Here is a 21,921-nt window from a genome sequence, read left to right as displayed (position 1 = left end):
TATATAGTTAATCCAGCACTGCACTGACTGTCCCCTTCGTCCGTCTTACCACTATGGGGAGCACCTGATTCAGTTGCTCTGCACCCCAGCTCTGGATCTCACTACCATCCGAGCTTAGAAATATTAAATCATTTTCACTTTTCAAATCTAAACTTAAAACTCATTTGTTTAAGACTGCTTTGTCTCTTTAATTACAATTGCTGTGTCTGATTGTAATTTTTGTATTTTAGTTTTGTTTATAATGTGTGATTTATCTATTGTTCAGTGTTCTTGAGCGTTTAGAAAGGCGCCTACGAATAAATAAGATGTATTATTATTATTATTATTATTATTATTATTATTACAGTTGGAAACTTGTTAAGGGTAAATTCCACATGAACATTAGGAAGTTTCTCTTCATACAGAGAGCCACAGACACATGGAATAAGTGACCAAGTAGCATGGCATTCAGTAGGACTTTAGAATTCAGTTGATAGGACTGGCGATCTGGGCAGCACGGTGGTGCAGTGGTAGCGCTGCTGCCTCGCAGTTAGGAGACCCGGGTCCTCCCTGCATGGAGTTTGCATGTTCTCCTCGTGTCTGCGTGGGTTTCCTCCGGGTGCTCCGGTTTCCTCCCACAATCCAAAGACGTGCAGGTTAGGTGGATTGGCGTTTCTAAATTGGCCCTAGTGTGTGCTTGGTGTGTGGGTGTGTTTGTGTGTGTCCTGCGGTGGGTTGGCACCCTGCCCAGGATTGGTTCCTGCCTTGTGCCCTGTGTTGGCTGGGATTGGCTCCAGCAGACCCCCGTGACCCTGTGTTCGGATTCAGCGGGTTAGAAAATGGATGGCTGGACTGGCGATCTTCATTGGGCTGAACTATCATTTCTCATATAGATTGTTCTAATCTTCTGATGTAACAAACATAAGAACAGGTGGCTTGATCCTCAGTGTCTTGCATGAACTAGTTCAAAAGAGTGCGTTCAGTGAACAAGCTCACTTTTCTCAGAACGGTGAACTTAACATAACGTATTTGCAAGTGAAGAACGTAAGCTAGTTCAGTTTTATGTGACATTCTGGATCTGGTTTAGGTAGAGATTAAATGTAATGTTGGGGTGGAGCTGAATCCTAATACGGTATTCAGATTAGCACAAATAGTGGTTTTTTACAAATATTTATTTCCTACGAATGTTTTGCCATTTATTTGTATTCGGAAAAAAAAAAACGTAAAATCAAATAGGCACTGTCTATGTCTGCCTGCTTGTGCTTAAGCTGCACCCCCGCAGACATGACACGCTGTGAAGCTGCACTTTCACTTTTAGGAAAACGGACTTCGCGAGGCCACTTTATATTTTTCCCTATTGGACATGCAATATGTGACACAAATTTTGACTGGCAGTGTAATCGGTTAGTTCACCTATACGCTGGTTCCACAGTCACCATTTGTGTCACACGGTTGGAAACAGAGCAGTCATTTATATGTACAGTATACTTGTGTCTATTTAATTTCTTTTTTGACCGGGAGGATAGCAGCATATATGCTTATACATGTTTGCTGCTGGATATAGCTCAATAAATGTATTTAAATAAAAAAGTCTTCATAATTATTGTATTTTATTCAAGAACACTTTAATAGCCTAATTTAAGGCATGCAAAACTGAAAAAAACTAAACTCATGCCTCATTTATTCTCACTCCTTAAAAAATACAAAATGAACTGAACATGAACTAGTTCAAAATTGAAATGGTGAACTATGAATGTGAATTTATTCATTTTAATCTGTGTGAACTGAACTTTGAGTGAGTTCTTATAAGGTGTGAACTTGCACAACACTATTGATCCTAATCAGTCAGGAATCAAGAGGGGTTAGTTCACAGAGACCGCTCTAATGACTGTTGTAGACAAGTTATGGCTGGCTAGAGCTACCAACAAGTCAACTGTCCTCATCTTGCCCGGATCCCTCCTCTGCCTTCAGTACAGTCAACCATCAGATCCTTCTTACCACCCTCTCTGACTTTGGCATCACTGAGACTGCACTCAGGTGGTTAAAGTTCTAGCTCTTTGGCAGAGCCTACTGTATGCCCTAGCAAGAAAAGATGTCATGGGTGCACCAGGCAAGCAGCCCCACCTCTTCTCTCTTCTCTCTATATACCATCCATGTCATCAAGTCTTACGGTTTACCTTATCAGTTCTACACCTCCAGAGATCCACACGGTATCACCTAGAATCTCTTCATGTCTCATGGGTATTGCAACCTGGATAAAGGAACAGCATCTCCAGCTCATCCTGGCAAAGACAGACCTTCTTGTCTACCTATTCAGCATCCCATCACTGTTCAACTTGGCTCCTTATCTGTATGTAGCCTTGGGGTGGTGGTTGAAGGCCAACTGTCTTTCACAGTCGCAATGGTCTCTCAGTCTTGCATATTCTCTCTATACAACAGCCACAAGATCAGACCACATCCAGAGACCTGGTCCAGGCTATGGTCTTGTTATATCTGGGCTACCACAACTCTCTGCTGGAAGGAGTACCAGCATGAGTCACTACAGATGATTCCAAATGCAGTGACATGTCCGGTGTCCAGTCAGCTTATGCAGACAAATGTCACTCTCCTCTTCAGATCACTACTCTTGCTTCTTATATTAAGTTCTAATCCTTGATGCTTGCCTACATAGTAGTCAATAGGTCAGCCCCTCTATACATGGAGACACGTCTGTGGTTCTGTGATCCTGTTTGCCTATGTAGGCCTGCTGATGAGCAGTCGCTGGTGATACCACCTCGGCATGATGTCAAATCTAAGCACAGGTTCTTTTCATGTTTTGGTGTCTTGCTGGTGGAACGAGCTGTCCACCACCCCAATTCAAAATTCTGTCTCCCTCAATTGGTTTAAGCAGCATTTGAGGACTTTGTTTGGTGAATTTATGTCTAATTGATATTTTGTCATCTAGGAATTGTGACTTGCTCTGAGCTCTTCACTTGTGATGATCAATTTTGTACCCTCGTCCTGTAACATTTGTTCTCAAACAGGCCCCAGATTGATGATTACTCAATTCTATCTACCTGTTTTGTATTTCACTTTGGATAACTATGACTTTTATAGAGATTTTCTTGTGCCTCCTTCATTTACATAATCTTATAGAGACAAGAGGCAGTTGTGGTACACTCAGTGGCCGTGTAATGTGACATTCCCAGTGACTTAGTCCACCCAGTTATAAGAGTAAGGACTCGTGTCTGTGTGTGTGTGAGAGAGTTGAGAACCAACAAGCACTCGTCCAGAAGGACGACATGGAGTAAGGAATGCGGGTGTCTGAGTCGTTGCAACCAGAAGAGAGGCTCGTCTTTCTAATGACTCGTGTTTTATTTACCACGGCAGAATGTGAAAAATGAAAGAGACACAAAAGGGCCAAGATTGTGGCTGAACACTTTGTAACTGCAAACCTTTTTGTGGGTGGTCTGGCTCCATCTGACAGCACCTTACCGAGCTTTCAATAAAAGCGGTTTGTTGCGATAATCTGAAATTGTGAAGCTGTGCAGAAATGTCTTGAAACAGTCATGTAATTTAACATTCCCAATGGTTTCTAGTTGGGTAATCTGACATCCAGACTCAGCCATCATGTTTGACATCTCTTTGACTAGAAGTTGCATTTTGTGACATCTGCTTAAGGGGCAACACTACCTGCGGTCCCACCACACCATTTTGTCCTGTGTTTAACAGAGACCACTGTCACAAGCTGCTTTGTTAAGCACACCACGACGCAGGCTAGAGCAGTGGCTCTCAAACTGTGGGGCGCGAAGATGTGAAACAAAAAGGGGGACGCGAAGATGTTAAAAAAAGAAAACAAGAATCGAAAATATGAAAAATACACCTATTGAAACCAAAACAAATTAACTTAAACTACATTCTGATACTAGAACAATAAATATAGAGTTAGATAAATGTCGATAAAAGTAGATATAATAAAATATGCATCTATGATATATCATTAATTAAAAAAGAACAAATTGGTATTAGTGGGCTTCTTTCAAAAAAACCTTAGGGGGGCGCGATTAAAACTGTTATGAAAACTCGGGTCGCAAATACTTAAAGTTTGAGAAACGCTGGGCTAGAGTAACACTAAATAGTGCAATAACATAAAAACACAACCTATTATACAAGGTGAGCCAAATAGATGTACCACATTTCAAACGTTTATTCTACAAGATAAAATAAATTTCATTACGACACAAGAAAGGGTGTACAAAATAGATTTTTTTCACTGTGTTTTAAAAATGATGTCTTTAAAATGGTGGCCATCATTAACGATACAGTTTTCGAGATGTCCCACGTTGTACACACTCTTCACTCAGGACTGTGTCGCTTCCCAGCATAACACCAGCATTATTAAATCTGCAGAAGATACCACCGTCATTGGACTGATTTCTGGGGGTGACGAGTCAGTGTACAGGATGGAAGTGGCTGGCCTCGTGAAGTGGTGTCAGGTGTTAACACCAGCAAAATGAAGGAGATGATTATTGACACACGGAGGGAGAGAGGACAGCACCCACCACAGTACATCAGACTGAACTGTGGTTCTGATTTTCGCCACCTAATTAAATTAAACTAATAATTAGAACACGGCCAATCAGTGCGTCTATACTATATTCTTGTCTAGCTGATGCTTATAAATAATTATTTGTGAAAAAGTATTGCTGTTTCTCTATATATGAATAAATCTATACAAAATGTATGTTATTTCTTCTCTATATGTCTTTTTAACTTTAATTTAAATAGGTTAACATATTCAGATATGTTGGAGGGTGGCAAATTGAAGCACCCACCGCCACTCCCAGCAGCACGAACTCGAACTACGCCACTGCTTTCTGAGAAGGCTGAGGAAGTCTGTCATGCCAAGCATTATCCTCAGCAACTTCTGCAGATTGAGAGTATCCTCACCTAGTCCATCACAGTTTGGTTTGGGAACAGTAGAGCATGAGATCTCAAGGCTCTACAGCGGGTGGCAACATCATTGGAACAGCACTGCCTGCACTAGAGGACATCTATAACACCAGACATCTCAGGAGGACCCATATCATTATTAAGGACACAACCGACCCACAACATGAACTGTTCATACTGCTGCCATCAAGGAGATGGTACAAGAGCATTGCAGCTACAACGACACGACTGAAAGACGGTTTTCTCCTTTATTTCATCAGGCTTGTAAATAAAATCCATCCACTGCCCCTCCTCTAAGCACTGGAGGATGGAAGGCCTTCTTGAGACCATATACCTGCTGAGCTTATGCTGAATCAGTTATTTATTTGCATGCGCATTCTTACTTCTGTTTGTTTGTTGAATTTTTTTGCATCTGAGGTCTTTTGGTTTTTGGTTGTGTGTTCTTGTCTGTTGCTGGAGGACTCGCAGAATAAGCATTTTCATTGTACTCAGTACAAATGACAATAAAGTTGAAGTTCATGCGTGAACAATGTGCAGACACCACACAGTGCACAAGCTGAGACTTGAAGCTGTAAGGTGAACTTTAAATACCCTTTAAAGCCTCATAAAATGTCAAATATTTTACTGCTGACGGAAATGCTTTATGTTTCAAAATAATTCTAATTTAGAACTGTGGAGAGTTTAGAAGCCCTTTTAGATTTTAAAGCATTGCTTCGTTCCTATTATAAGGGCTGTAATTGCAATTAAATCCAGTAGGGGGAGCACAAAGGCTACAGTACCTTCAGAATGTGCTGCCACTGCACTGTTGCTGTTGTCCATGTTTTTTTAGTGCAGTTGCTTATCCCCTAACTTACTTACCTCACAGGTTAGAAGCTTCAGATTGGATAGGAATTTAAGTAAAAAGCTGGTTACGTTTGTAGATGACACCAAATTAGGTGGATTGGCAGATAATCTTGAATCCATTGAACCATTACAAAGGGACTTGGACCAAATACAGGCTTGGACAGATGTGTGAAATTTAATGTCAGTAAATGTAAATTATTACATGTAGGAAGTAAAAATGTTAGGTTTGAATACACAATGGGAGATCTGAAAATCAAAAGTACACCTTATGAGAAGGATTTAGGAGTCGTAGTGGACTCAGCACTATGAACTGGCCAACAGAATGTTAGGTATTATAGCGCCCTGATGTTTGTGATGCTACCAAAGTTTGTGATGTGCCAACTGTTGGAATGAAAAATTCAATGCATATGTCTCTGCTATTTGCCATTTGGTATGGGATTTGTAAAAGTAGTTTTAATGTTTTAATTGAGCCATCTGTTTCAGTATAATATAATATAATATAATATAATATAATATAATATAATATAATATAATATAATATAATAATCTGTTCAGCCTATATACATCAGACTTCCGATACAACTTGGAGTCCTACCACGTGCAAATGTTAGCTGACGACACTGCTCTCGTGGGCTGCATGAGGAGTGGGCAGGAGGAGGAGTATAGGAACCTAATCAAGGACTTTGTTAAATTGTGCGACTCAAACCACTTACACCTGAACATCAGCAAAACCAAGGAGATGGTGGTGGATTTTAGGAGGCCCAGGCCCCTCATGGACCCCATGATCATCAGAGGTGACTGTGTGCAGGGATTGCAGACCTATAAATACCTGGGAGTGCAGCTGGATGATAAATTGGACTGGACTGCCAATACTGATGCTCTGTGCAAGAGAGGACAGAGCCGACTATACTTCCTTAGAAGACTGGCGTCCTTCAACATCTGTATTAAGATGCTGCAGATGTTCTATCAGACGGTTGTGGCGAATTCCCTCTTCTACACGGTGGTGTGCTGGGGAGGCAGCATAAAGAAGAAGGACACCTCACACCTGGACAAACTGGTGAGGAAGGCAGGCTCCATTGTAGGCACGGAGCTGGACAGTTTGACATCCATGGCAGAGAGATGGGCACTGAGCAGACTCCTGTCAGTCATGGAGAATCCACTGAACAGGATAATCTCCAGACAGAGGAGCAGCTTCAGCGACAGACTGCTGTCACCGTCCTGCTCCACTGACAGACTGAGGAAATCGTTCCTCTCCCATATTATGCGACTCTTCAATTCCACCCGGGGGGGGTAACATTTACAAAGTTATTGTCTGTTATACCTGCATTGTTATCACTCTTTAATTTAATATTGTTTTTCATCAGTATGCTGCTGCTGGAGTATGTGAATTTACCCTTGGGATTAATAAAGTATCTATCTATCTATCTATCTATCTATCTATCTATCTATCTATCTATCTATCTATCTATCTATCTATCTATCTATCTATCTATCTATCTATCTATCTATCTATCTATCTATATAGTACCCTTCATATCTATCTATCTATCTATCTATCTATCTATCTATCTATCTATCTATCTATCTATCTATTATATAGTACCCTTCATGTCTATCTATCTATCTATCTATCTATCTATCTATCTATCTATCTATCTATCTATCTATTATATAGTGCCTTTCATTATCTATCTATCATATAGTGCCTTTCACATATCTATCTATCTATCTATCTATCTATCTATCTATCTATCTATCTATCTATCTGCCGGAAAGGCAAAACCAATGAATTTTAATCACAACACACGTTTATAATTTGCTGGAATGACAGAGATATAGCAACCGGCACACACAGACATTTATTCTTGTATTAAGGTGGATTGAATTTGTCTTATGTTTTATGATCATCATATTGGGTAGTTTATAATGTTGTTTGTATACACCACTTATCTGTACAATGGGATGTGCAACATGATGAACCGTGCACCAGTCAATACATAACAGTATTATTATTAAATGTTTGGAGCTCTTCTGATCCCCATTATTCCCTATTTATTTTTCATTTCTATTTTTGTTGTCTTTATTGATTTTATTTTTTTAAGTTATTACATGTTGTTATACAATGGATTCAGAAGATATTCAGACTTCTTAACTTTTTTCACATTTTGTTATGTTGCAGCTTTATGATAAACCATTTAAATTCATTTGTCTCTCATCAATACAACAGAATGACAAAGTCAAATAGAAAACATAAAAAAGTGAAATATCACATCAACACAAGTGTTCAGACCCTTTGCTGTGACACTTGAAATCTGGCTCAGGTGTATCACATTGTATTGATCATCACTGAGATGTTTCTACACCTTATTTGGAGGCACCTGTGGTGAATTTAAATAACTAGATTAACTGATTAGGAAAGGCACACACCGGTCTATAGAAGGTCGCACAGTTGAGCAAAATCCAAGTCATGTGGTCGATGGAATTGACCGAAGAGCTAAGAGACAGAATTGTGTCAAGGCACAGACATCAAAAAACATTCTGCAGCACGGAAGATTCTCAAGAAAACAGTTGCCTGGAAGACATTTGGAACAACCATGACTCTTCTTAGAGTTGGCTGCCTATCCATATTGAACTATCGGGGGAGAAGGGCCCTCTGGTAGGATAGGTGAACAGGAACCTGATGGTCACTCTGGCTGGGGATCAGAGAACTTGTGTGGAGATGGGGGGAAATTCCAGAAGGAAAACCTTCACTGCAACACTCCACTGATCTGGACTTCTGCAGTGTACAGACAGAAGACAAGTCAAGTCAAGTTGGGGAGTATGCACTGGTACAGTGCATTGCTGCACCCACTACACGATGAAACAACTTGGGATCCCAGTTGGCAACCCCCCGGGCAGACACGAGGCCCAGTCCAACTCTCCAGAAATGACCCTCTATCTGCCACAGCCAGGGATTACGTGGGCTACTCCTTGGCCTGGTCCAACAACTCGGGTCCCCAACAATGAGGATCTTATGAGATGGATCACTCTCAGGGAAAGACAGAAGACTCTCCGCAGGAAAACATTAGAACAATCCAGACAAGAACATGCCATTCAGACCAACAAAGCTCGCCAGTCCTATCAACATAATTCTTCTAAAAAAATATTAAGTCGAGTTTTCAAAGTCCCTAACGTCTTACTGTCTGCCACACTACTTGGTCTCTTATTCCAAGTGTCTATCGTTCTTTGTGTAAAGAAAAACTTCCTAATGTTTGTGCGAAATTTACCCTTAACAAGTTTCCAACTGTGTCCCCGTGTTCTTGATGAACTCATTTTAATGTCACAGTCTTGATCCACTGGACTAATTCACATCATAATTTTGAATATTCCAATTATGTCACATCTTAATCTTCTTTTGCTTAAAGTGAAAAGGCTCAGCTCTTTAAATCTTTCTTCATAACTCATCCCCTGTAGGCCTGGAATCAGCCTAGTTGCTCTTCTCTGGACCTTTTCTAGTGCTGCTATGTCCTTTTTGTAGCCTGGAGACCAAAATTGCACACAGTACTCCAGATGAGGCCTCACCAGTGTGTTATGAAGACTGAGCAGAACCTCCTGTGACTTGTACTCCACACATCAAGGCGCTATATAACCTGACATTCTGTTAGCCTTCTTAATGGCTTCTGCACCCTGTCAGGCAGTTGATCGTGTCAAGTCCACTATGACTCCTAAAGTCACTAAATCCTTCTCATAAGGTGTACTCTCGATTTTCAGACCTCCCATTGTGTATTCAAACATGACATTTTTACTTCCTATGTGTAATTCTTTACATTTACTGGCATTAAATTTCATCTGCCCAAGCCTGTCTGCTGTCCAAGTCCTTCTGTAATGATATAACGGATTCCAAATTATCTGCCAATCCACCTATCTTGGTATATTCTGCAAACTGAACCAGCTTGTTATTTATATTCCTGTGCAAATCATGTATTTATATTTAAAACAATAGCAGTACTAGCACTGACTCCTGCTGGACACCACTCTTAACATCACACAGTTTTGATGAGGTTCCTTGCACCATCGCCCTCTGCTTCCTGTGTCTGAGCCAATTCTACAAAAATCACCACTCACACTTGGACACATGGAATCCCACTTAGAAATTATCCATTGTGGTCCTTGAGGCTTGTGCCTCCTCCAGACCGCGAGGGGGCGTCCGTCCTGGTTATGTTGGGGGCCTCGGGTACAGGGCTTGGAAGCCCAGCCCTATAGGGACCCGTGGCCACCGCCATGCGGCGCCCCGATGCCGGAGTATCCCGTGTGGGACCCGGTCGGGGCTGGAGCCCGGCCGGGACGCCCAGGAGGACCAGAGGAGGGCTTGTGCCTCCTCCAGACCTCAAGGGGGTGATCGCCCTGGTTGTATTGGGGGCCAAGGGTAGGGGGCTTGGAAGCCCAACCCTGTAGGGGCCCGTGGCCACCGCCAGGCGGCGCCCTGGTGCCTGAGGAACCCTGGAGCTTCCCTGTTTTGGCGGAAGTGCTGGGGGGAAGACGACAGGGGACACCCGGACGGCTTCTGGGTGCGCAGCCGGCACTTCCGCCACGCTGGGGTGTGGTCAGGACTGATTGCCGGGAAGCAGCTGGAGCCCATCCGGGTTCCCATTTAAGGGGCCGCCTCCCTCCAGTCAACAGTGGATGTCGGGTGGAAGAGGACAGAGCTCGGGAGAGGATGGGAGACGGTCGAAAGAGAGGCACAGTGACTGGAAGAGTGTGGCCTGGACATTGGGGGAATCGGTGCTGGAGGCACTGGGGTTGTGAGTGCACGTAATTTGTGTAAATAGTAGTGTAAATAAACAGTGTGTGGTGGAACTATGTTGTCCGTCTGCCTGTGTCCGGGTCACAGTCCACACCATCCATCCATTATCCAACCTGCATTATCCTAACTACAGGGTACAGGGGTCTGCTGGAGCCAATCCCAGCTAGCATACTGCACAAGGCAGAAAACAAATCCTGGGCAGGGTGCTTGCCCACCGCAGGGCACACACACACACCAAGGACAATTTAGGACCAACAATGTACCTAACCTGTATGTCTTTGGACTGTATGGGAGGAAACCCACACAGACACGAGGAAAGCATGCAAACTCCACGCAGAGAGGACCCAGGAAGTGAACCCAGGTCTCCTAACTGCGAGGCAGCAGTGCTACCACTGCACCATTGTGCCACCCTAGGAAGAAATTATATTACTCTCATAATGTGAAAAAGAAATATTCTCTGATTTGTTGAAAGAAAAATGAATGTCATGTCTGGAGGAAGCCAGGAATTGCTCTTTAACTGAGTAATACCATTCCAGTGGCGAAGTGTGGTGGTGGTGAGAGCACAGGCTGTGGGAGAAACCTGAGGGAAACCTGAATGGAGAAAAACACCAAAATATCCTCAATGAAGACTTGCCCCAGAGCAATCTGGACCTCACACTGAGCTGAAGGTTCACCTTCCATCAGGACAACGACCTTAAAGCAAAGACAACACAGCAGCGGTTTACAGACAACTCTGAATGCCCTTGAGTGACATGGACTTGAACCCAATCGATCTCACTATGGAGAGACCTGAAAACAGCTGCTCACCAGTGGTCTCCATCCAACCTGACTGAGCTTGAGAAGATTCACAAAGAGGAATGGCAGAAATTCTCCATATTCAGGTGTGTTTATCTTGTTGCATCAAACCCTAGAAGATGCCAAATTGTAATCACTGCCAGTGGGCATCACTAAAGGGTCTGAATACTTGTGTCAATTACTTTTTTTGTTTGTTTATTTTCAATACTTTTCCAAAAAATTCTTAAACCCTCTTTTTGCTTTGTCATTTTAGGGCATTGAATGTTGCTTGATAGGAGGAAATTAATGTAAATGATTTTAGAATATACAGCTGCAGCATAACAAAAGGTGAACGAAGTAAAGGGGTCTGAATGCTTTCTGAAGGCTCTCTATATAAAGGAAAGTCCATAAGAATTTGGAAATTGATGCAAGTTTTCTAATTTTCTCTCCATATACCACCACAACAGATTTGAAATTAAGCAATCAAGATGTATGGACTTTCAGCTTTAATTTATGGAGTTTAACTAATGTATTGCATTAAGCTTTCAGAAATAACCGCCATTTTCAAAGACTCCAAAGTAACTGGACAAAGTAATATAGTGTATATATAAAATATTAGCTGTCCCCCACGGCTGCACCCACGTAGAGGTGAAACAGGACAAACTATAAAAATCAATAGATGTTAGCACTGTATCTGATCATGTTTGGGTCTGACGGGAGAGCGTCCCCCGCATGGGGAGAAGAGCACGTGGCCAAACAGGAGCTGCTCTCTAAAACACACGTAGCTGTGATCTCTCTCTCTAAAACGTCAAATGTTACTCCTTAACCATCTCTAGATGATAATGTCTGCTGAACAAGCAGGTACTACTACCTAAGTGGAGGGATGGTGCACTCCAACACGTGGTGAGAGGCAGAGCAACTCAAATGGAGGCTGGCCACGCCCCTCCCCTCCCCTCAGCCCCCTGCATCTCTCTCGGATTCGCACAAATAAATCGGTACCGCAAACGAACTATGATTCTTAGCACGATGAGAGAAGTCGCAAAATCAACCGAAATGTTCAAGAAAATTATACATAAACACCCGATCTAAATCTGTTAAGCGGTTCTCTCATGAAAAGCAGACAGACAATCAGATAGACATTTGATTTTTTTATATACTAGGGGGCTGTGCCCCCTGCTCGCTTCGCTCTCCAACCCTACCTGCCTGTCCTACGCACCAGCCACTTTGCATCTCTGCCACTCGTGTATGTGGATTTCACTTTCACCAAATTTAATTCTTGCAGATAAGCCTCATCATTGGGAAGAAACACTACTTTTCCCTGATGACAACACGAATTAGATGATGTACAAGTCTCCGACTTAAAGTTTAAAGCCAAACAATATCTACATACTTCTGACATATCACCTTTGTCCATATATTCGATCTCTTTTCACTGTTCTGTTGTTTCACCGAGTAATAATTTCTGTTTGGTAGCACTAATGCGAGCTTTAATATCAATTTTTTGAGGCTTTTGAATTTTAGTACTTTCATAATCTCTAACCTGCTCTGCATGTGTATCGTGCCAACGTTTTCTAACCTCTTTACAACCTTCTACTTCGTCTTCTACTATTTGTCTTTTATTTCTGATCCCGTTTGGAGTTGAGAATGCAGGAACTGTGTCTGCCAATAGCATTCACACGAATGAGAAGTGATTGGACCGTGGGTGTGGTTGTAAATGTTTGAGAGAAGGGCGGGACTTGTCAAAATCTTGTCACGCGGGACCTGAAATTATCTTTTGTGGGAGTTGAAATTATATCTGAGAAAGTCTCGTCTCTGGATTTCCTTTTATAATAGAGAGATATATAAAGAGATAAATAGATATGTATTGTCTTAATACTTGGATGAAAATCCTTTGCATTCAATGAACACTGCGAGACCATGACCTTCAGTGGGTCCCCCTTCAGTGCCACAATTACACTAAAAACAGGGATGAGTCTGAGTATATACACTGTTAAAAATTAAAGTGCCAAAGTGGTTCTTCACAGTGATGACAGTGGGGAACCATTTTTGGTTTCTAAAAGACCCATCCACATGAAGGTTCCAAAAAGAACTTTTATTTAGATCTGTAACAGGCTCCATGCAATAAATAACCATTGACTAGATGGTAAGAGATTTGTGAAATATCAATAGGTTATTATTTCAAAGGGACTCTTGCTGCATATGTTTAGTAACATGGGCTAAGTTCAAGTTTTCTTAATTTTCTTAATCACAAAGAACCCTTCTCAGAATGAAATGATTCTTGTCAAGCTATGGCTCTTTGAAGAACTACACAACCCAGTAAAGAGCCAGGAGGAGGACTTTGTTTCCTGATGCAGCAAGAATTGTTCTGCAACTTAACATCAGCCAAACCAAGGAACTGGTTAATGATTGTCATCACACCAAAGAGCCAGTCACTATTCAAACAGCGGCTGTAGAGGTACTCGGGGTCCACATAAGTGACTGGCTATTCTGATCTTGTAATATGGAAGAGATATATAAGAAAGGGCAGAGCAGACTCTTTTTTATTTTTATTTTAGGAGATGTCATTCCTTTAATGTGGCTAGTGACACCCTTCATATCTTCTACAAATCTGTGATGGCCATTGCAGTTTTCTATGTTGTGGTGTGCTGGGCTGGTAACATCACTTCAGAACAGGCCCACCGAATCAACAAGCTAATAAACCACACTCTGGACCTCCTGGAGGTCGTAATAAAGAAGAGAATTAAAACAAAACTGAATGCCATTATGAACATTGATCTGAAGGGCTACTTTAGCATCTTTGTTGTTAAGATTAGGAGAATAATTCAAGTGCACCTTACAGTTTAACCTTCCATATTTCCTATTCATATTTACAGTATATCATTTAGGATGCTACTTATTATACAGTGTCTTTCATGTCTTTCTTAACTTGTTAGAGAGAGCCACACTAATTATTTCTTATCTATCTATCTATCTATCTATCTATCTATCTATCTATCTATCTATCTATCTATCTATCTATCTATCTATCTATCTATCTATCTATCTATCTATCTATCTATCTATCTATCTATCTATCTTTAATGTAGTGCATCTATCTATCTATCTATCTATCTATCTATCTATCTATCTATCTATCTATTATAAAGGATGGCGAGCATAGGCTAGCAGCCCAGCAGGGATGGTTCAAGTTTCCTTACCCATCCGAGCAGCCAAACCAGTTCTGGAACAGGAATGTATAAAGGACATTCCCTCCCTCAACCAAGAGATGGGCAGAAGGTGCCAACAAAGCACTGGAGATACTCACATCCTTGAAAGGCTTATATAAAGAGTCCTGCTTGGTTAAGGGGCTATTATCCTGGAAGGATAGGAGGATCTATCTATCTATCTATCTATCTATCTATCTATCTATCTATCTATCTATCTATCTATCTATCTATCTATCTATCTATCTATCTATCTATCTATCGTTATAGTAATAATTTATAAAATGGTTGAAATCAAACAAAAGCAAATATTCAGTGATTCTGTCCCTGATCACGTTCACCAGCAGCTGTGAAATGAGCCCTGGCCTCGTGGAGACAAAAACAAATCTGTGTATACTTTGAGAGAGATAAAAACATCTGGATGCCCAAGACTAATGGCTCACATTGGAAGCGCTTACAAGTGAAGTGAACCTCATCCTGATTTATTCCACTCGAAATGACGAGCGCGGTACTTAGTGGCCCGCTGCCAGAGGTTAAAAAATGACAATAACGTGGAAGAAACGGAGATTAAGTTAGTGAGGATTACCTTGTCGTATTGAAAGGCTTTATTCATAAACCTAATTGACACCGTATTCAGAAACCATTTTTATTCCACGGATTGATTCGTGGCTGACCATTACACGCATGCTTTGAGATTCTTAACCGAGCTCCTCTGTCCTAAATATTACATGCAGGTTACATAAAAAAAGATTTTTTTCATTAGTTGAGCAGCTTGGGCACTGCCAGCGCACTCTGCTTTCCCATTGGTTCTTTCAAAGTAGGTACGTCACACTTACCATGGGGCAGAGTATCCGAGAAGGGTATTGGAGTATCCTAGAGGCGATGACGTAGACAGACACCGGTGTTGGACTGGAGGCCGCTTCACGCATGTTTAACGCAAACATCCACCCCTTTTCTAACCTCGCCTCTTTCAGTTACTAAGCCTATCTCAGCATCTGCAGGCACAAATAAATAACGGAACTCCAAGGTAACGCATGGCACGCTCATTCTCAAATACACCGGGAGAGTTCTGAGCCAATTAAGATAACGAGTGATTCTTTGCAATGTGGAATGCAAATGAAATGCTAGCAGACGACACAAACTGTCTTGACCAAACCGAGAATGGAAAGCCTATCCCGGAGCTGTGAGGCAGCAGCTTGTATGAATGAGCCATTCTTGACGCTCGGAGAATGCACGGTGGAAAACGTAGCAACGCGTTACTTATGTTCTGTGCATTTACCTATAATGCGGTTTGTGTCAAATAATTAAATATCATTTTAAATATACATCGATTATTATAGGGATGTTAAAAAATTTTTCGCACTTTTTAAAACTCTGTTTATTAAGAATTTCAGAAACAAATGACATCCCTTTTCTACATAGTCACCTTCGTTTGCGATGCAATTTTCTCAGCGTCGTAGCAACCTTTTAAAGCCCAATTACTACTCCTCCCGCGTTCACTGTTTCCACCGAAAATATAAAAGTGCGCAAACTTTTTGAACGTCCCTATAAATAAATAAATACATTCTATGGAATGCTTGTTACATTCTGCCTTGCGCCAGATTCTTGCTGGGATAGGTTTCAGCTTTCCCTCGACCCTGCCTTGGATAAGCTAAGGAATAAAAAAAATGTGTCGCCTTTAAATTCATCCATCCATTATCCAACTCGCCATATCCTAACTACAGGGTCACGGGGGTCTGCAGGAGCCAATCCCAGCCAACACAGGGTGCAAGGCATGCAGGAAACAAACCCCGGGCAGGGCGCCAGCCTGCCGCAGGGCACAAACACACACCAAGCACACACTAGGGACAATTTAGGATCGCCAATCCACCTAACCTGCATGTCTTTGGACACTAAAGTTATTCTCTCTACAAAACACGCGCCAAGATGCCGTTGAGCTATTTTAAAATATAACAAAGTAAGAAACAATTACATTCATTTTAAACAGCACTGAAGATTCGCCTCATCTTAACATGTAGGGCCTTCACCCATTTCTTTTATGCGTGGAGTTGGCACCAGCTAATTCAGGCAACGTCAATTCGTGACTCTAAACTAATCACATGCGGGTGTGTGACCGAGCGCCACTTTTCAAAATATCGGTTCTGTAACGGCACTTTAATGGGTTGTGTGGTCCATTTCATTTCTCTGAAAGGTTCTTTCAAAGTGGATTTTTGGACTCTGAAAAGGTCCCTAATATCCGGACAAAAGAGAAATCTTTAATACTGACATCATATACGACAGATCAATAAAACTCGAACTTAGCCTTTGTTTCCGTATGCGGAATTTTTAAATCTGGAAACCAAAGATTAAAAAAAATAAAAAAATCTGGTGACATTCTTTATGATTATTTATGGAACCAAAACTAGATCAAAATGAAAAGTTCTTTCTGGAATCATCCTGTGGTAATCACAAATGATATGTCATTTATTTGAAGAATCCTTGTAGCGCCTTTATTTGTAAGAATTAGGAAGCTGTGATGGACTGCTGGGTTGATTCTTGCTTTGTTGGATGATGCCGGAATAGGCACAAAGCAAATCATCTAAGATGAAAGGATGTAGGTGTCATCAATAATGAAGCAAATATTAAAAAAAGAACATTTTGTGAACAGTTTATTCTATCTGCAAAAAATGCGCCTTGAGTGTGTTCAGAGCTATTCAATTAAGAAGAAAAACAAACTATTAACTGTAAAGGGTTCGGCATGTTCACTGTATCTTAGTAGGTATAGACCCGCTGAATTTAATTTAAAGCCGGCGATAAACCGACGGAGAAGACACAGCCTTGAGGTTCCGGACCTGGTAGTTGTTCACGTAGAGTTTGCACGCTCTCTTGTGTTTGTGTGAATTGCCCACTCACTTCACAAGCCCGATCATTTGCAGGCTACGACAGTTTGTAAGTCTAAGCCGCTAATGCGGGTGTCATGTGGGCCCAGCGAAGGACTGGTGTCTGGTGCCCTGTGTAAGGTCGACTCCTTCTTTGACAGATGCTGCCGGAACTGACTCAAACCAAGAAAACTAAGGATTATGCACATTGGAGGGCGTTTTGTACTTACTATGGTTTGTCTAACATGACTCTAAACAAAGAATGAATCAATATTTTTAATATCAGTTACATATTTAAATATATACTGTAGTAGTAATAGTAATAATAATCATCATAATCAGTAGTAATAATAATAATGATTATCATCAAACGAAAATAAACGACAGTTCATCTTCAAAGTAACAAAAGATTAGCTTTTTCACGCGCAATCAGACATTCGCCATAATGTCACATGAGACAGAGATGTCATACTTTGTTACTATTAGTCTGATGCTTCTGTTCAAGGCGTCTTACGACAACTGCGACACAACTGGTGACATTACTTGGAGCACAGGCGGGTAAAGTGACTTGCTAGTGGGTATTACAGAGCGAGTCGCGAGAACTGAACTCACAATCTCATAGTTTGCAGTTCCAAGTCTTGACCAGTACCCAACACATGTAAAGCTAAATGTCTTAATATAAATCTAAATACTGGGCGATTTTTAAGCAGAGCGCGACAATGCGAAGATATACGTGTCAGGGAAAAATAAGAGGCAATCAAATAAGGTAAGAAAATATCGGCATATGCATAAACTTAAAGTGAAAAATTACCTCCTTTTAAGATGAGCACATAGAGGTGTATAGTGCAGGCATCATATTAATTGTAATATAAAAATAGTAGGAACACAGCCAGTTCAGCTTTGAATAAATAAAAACAGAAAAGTTAAACTTTTTTTACGCCTAATAAACAATGGGACATTTTCCATGAGACACATAATGCGATGTCTATGAAGAATTATTTGTTATTTGGCTGACGCCTTTATCCAAGGCGACACACCATTTGAAACACAATTTATAACATTTCTTTTTCCAGTTGCCGTGCAGACAGGTGAAGTGACTTGCTCATGGTGCTACAGAGACAGCAGCACGATCTGAAGTCATACCCACTACACCACGCTGTCCATAGATATAAGTACATTAGTTTAAATGCAAAGCAGGATAATATATACGTTGATATACGTGTCAGAAAAAGTAATAGGCGATCAAATAAGGGCCGGAAATAAGCGGCAGTTCTAGCCGGTATTTAAGGCATAAACATAAAGTGAAAAAAGAGCTCCGTATAAAGGCGAAATTATAGATATGTGGAGTGTCTGCATCTGACATTATAATACATTTTCTGGTAATACAGGCTGCAAATCACGTGATCAGGTCATACAGTAGACATGCGGCCACGCGCTCACAGCATACCGCACTTCAGTAATGGGACCCTGGGGGTTTTGCTTTATTGTATTGTTCTTTACACCATGTGATTAATAGTAGAGATCCATTCATGAGAATGATAACGGAATTGTAAGGCACTGGATATCTATCTATCTATCTATCTATCTATCTATCTATCTATCTATCTATCTATCTATCTATCTATCTATCTATCTATCTATCTATCTATCTATCTATCTATCTATCTATCTATCCGTTTAAGCAAACAATACACAATAAAATGTTTGTATTTTATTTCACAATACCTGGTCGGAATCTTGACTCTCAGGTAGCGGTCGATGGCAATGGCAAGCAGCGCTAAAATTGAACTTTGGGTCAAGACCAGAACGGTACAGGAGAACAACAGGCAACTGTAGAAATGCGTATGTAGTCCAATACTAATAGTAATCGCCAAGGGGATAACCAAAGCCCCCACTGCGATGTCAGCCAGGGCTAGTGAAACGATGAAGCAGAAAGTCGTGTCTCTCAAGGCACGGTTAATTTTGACAGCCCAGACCACCATCACATTTCCCAGCACGGACAAGACAGCAATCGCGACCTCTGCTCCGATATACACAGCCTGGGCAGGAGAAATCTCACCAGACATCCTTCTGCGTCGACGGGGGCACAAAAAATGATGCAGCGTCCTATATTCCAGGATAAACAGATTTGGTTCTGTCTACGGGATGTCAGAAGCAAAATCCCAAAGTAGACGCGGTCACGTACATTTCCAAACAGATAATTTAGGGTCCGAAAGGAGAGCGTGCCCTTCTGTGGTAACATCCATTGTTTCTTATCGTCAGTGGCAAAACAAAAGCACCCCATCTATTTCCATCGGTCTTCTGAAATGGGAGATGGTAAATGCGCACCCTTTCCGTGCCCGACTGGAAATCCAGGTGAGATGAAAATGTCAATTGTACCAGCATGAGTGTCGACTGATCTTGACCTAATCTTAACCTTAAAGGTCACAACTTCACCTTATTTCCGAAAACAAAAACTCGGCAACCAAAAGGTAAAATGTCTTAAGGTGTCAAAACCTCCGTGCTCGTGCTGTCTTATCGCTCTTGACAGTCCAGCGCTTCACGTTTTGTTTTTCCTTTCCTTTTTTTAATTTTATTTAAGCCATGCAGTTAAGCTTTCCGTCTTTTCCAAAAGCGCACACCCTTCTTCATCAACGTAAGCGAATAATGTCACTTGAAAAAAAATCAGAGGACAGCAGTCACCAGCCAAAGGACTCGCGCACATCCCTCATTCACTCTTTTTAATCGCAGGCAAGAGCGATGCGGTGTCTTAAACGCCTCCCAGCCGGACTGACACCCACTGAAAGCGCCCTTGCATTCCTCTCATTTTCCTCGCTGTTGTCCCTCCCATCCTTTTTCCCCATTTTGCCGGTTCTTCAGTCCCGTCCCCTTTCACGTGTGCTCGTTTGTTGTTTGACATTTTTTTTTTCTTTCTCGTTTATTTTTCGTCAATGATTTAAAAAAAAATGGGAGGCAGGGCTATCGATCGCCGTTTCTTGGTCTCGTCACAAACAGCTTCGTCCCAGGATGTTCTGCATTGTTCAGAGCTGCGAGACGTAGCGCACTCCTCGGGCGGGCATTGTCGGAGCCACCACGTAGTGGCGCTCCGCTGCAGCAGCTCGTCGGTGTTAGTGTGTGTGTGCGCGCGAGAATGCGTGCGTGTGTGTGTGTGTGCGCGCGTGGTTTAGCCACGAAATGTACTGAACCGGCTATTTTCACTGAGTCTACCCGAACGGGAAAGACACGTAACAAACCTGAGCAATGGCTGGTCGATCTCATTCACTGACACTTCTTCAAAAATCTAAAAAAAACAAACACTTAAATCTCAAATTCTTCTAGTATTAAACCTCACAAATTAAGGAAGAAATGTACCAACTGTATTTTATGAATGTGACGTATATGTCAGTCAGTCAGTACCTAGCCCCCAATATCCTAATACAGGGTCACGAGGGTCTGCTGGGGCCAATCCCATCCAGCACAGGGCACAAGGCAGGAATATATCCCTGGGCAGGGCACCAGCTCACCTCAGGACACACACACACTAGGGACAATTTATGGCCAATGCACCTAACCTGCACGTCTTTGGGAGGAAACCCAGGCAGACACAGGGAGAACATGCAAACTCCACGCAGGTAGGACGCAGGAAGCTAACCCAGGTATCCTTACTGTGAGGCAGCAGTGCTACCCACTGCGCCACCGTGATATATACAGTGGTGTGAAAAACTATTTGCCCCCTTCCTGATTTCTTATTCTTTTGCATGTTTGTCACACAAAATGTTTCTGATCATCAAACACATTTAACCATTAATCAAATATAACACAAGTAAACACAAAATGCAGTTTTTAAATGATGGTTTTTATTATTTAGGAGAAAAAATCCAAACCTACATGGCCATGTGTGAAAAAGTAATTGCCCCCTTGTTAAAAAATCACCTAACTGTGGTGTATCACACCTGAGTTCAATTTCGTAGCCACCCCCAGGCCTGATTACTGCCACACCTGTTTCAATCAAGAAATCACTTAAATAGGAGCTGCCTGACACAGAGAAGTAGACCAAAAGCACCTCAAAAGCTAGACATCATGCCAAGATCCAAAGAAATTCAGGAACAAATGAGAACAGAAGTCATTGAGATCTATCAGTCTGGTAAAGGTTATAAAGCCATTTCTAAAGCTTTGGGACTCCAGCGAACCACAGTGAGAGCCATTATCCACAAATGGCAAAAACATGGAACAGTGGTGAACCTTCCCAGGAGTGGCCGGCCGACCAAAATTACCCCAAGAGCGCAGAGATGACTCATCCGAGAGGTCACAAAAGACCCCAGGACAACGTCTAAAGAACTGCAGGCCTCACTTGCCTCAATTAAGGTCAGTGTTCATGACTCCACCATAAGAAAGAGACTGGGCAAAAACGGCCTGCATGGCAGATTTCCAAGACGCAAACCACTGTTAAGCAAAAAGAACATTAGGGCTCGTCTCAATTTTGCTAAGAAACATCTCCATGATTGCAAAGACTTTTGGGAAAATACCTTGTGGACTGATGAGACAAAAGTTGAACTTTTTGGAAGGCAAA

At 41.7% G+C, this 21,921-nt stretch overlaps 1 protein-coding gene across 1 annotated transcript in view; it reads right to left on the bottom strand.

Moving 5' to 3' along the window:
• adora1b (adenosine A1 receptor b) overlaps positions 1-20,481 on the bottom strand; it is a 126,607-nt gene extending 106,126 nt beyond the window's left edge. The window contains exon 1 of the mRNA XM_039749369.1: positions 19,098-20,481. Coding sequence (XP_039605303.1) covers positions 19,098-19,438 — 341 coding nt within the window. The 5' untranslated portion in view covers positions 19,439-20,481. The remainder of the gene's footprint in view (positions 1-19,097) is intronic.
• Between the last annotated feature and the right edge of the window lie 1,440 nt (positions 20,482-21,921).

Source organism: Polypterus senegalus, chromosome 3 (genome assembly GCF_016835505.1).
Source record: "Polypterus senegalus isolate Bchr_013 chromosome 3, ASM1683550v1, whole genome shotgun sequence".
In the NCBI taxonomy this organism is placed as follows: Eukaryota; Metazoa; Chordata; class Cladistia; order Polypteriformes; family Polypteridae; genus Polypterus; species Polypterus senegalus.
The sequence above is the reverse complement of the archived record's forward strand: the minus strand, read 5'-3'. Positions and strand labels throughout refer to the sequence as shown.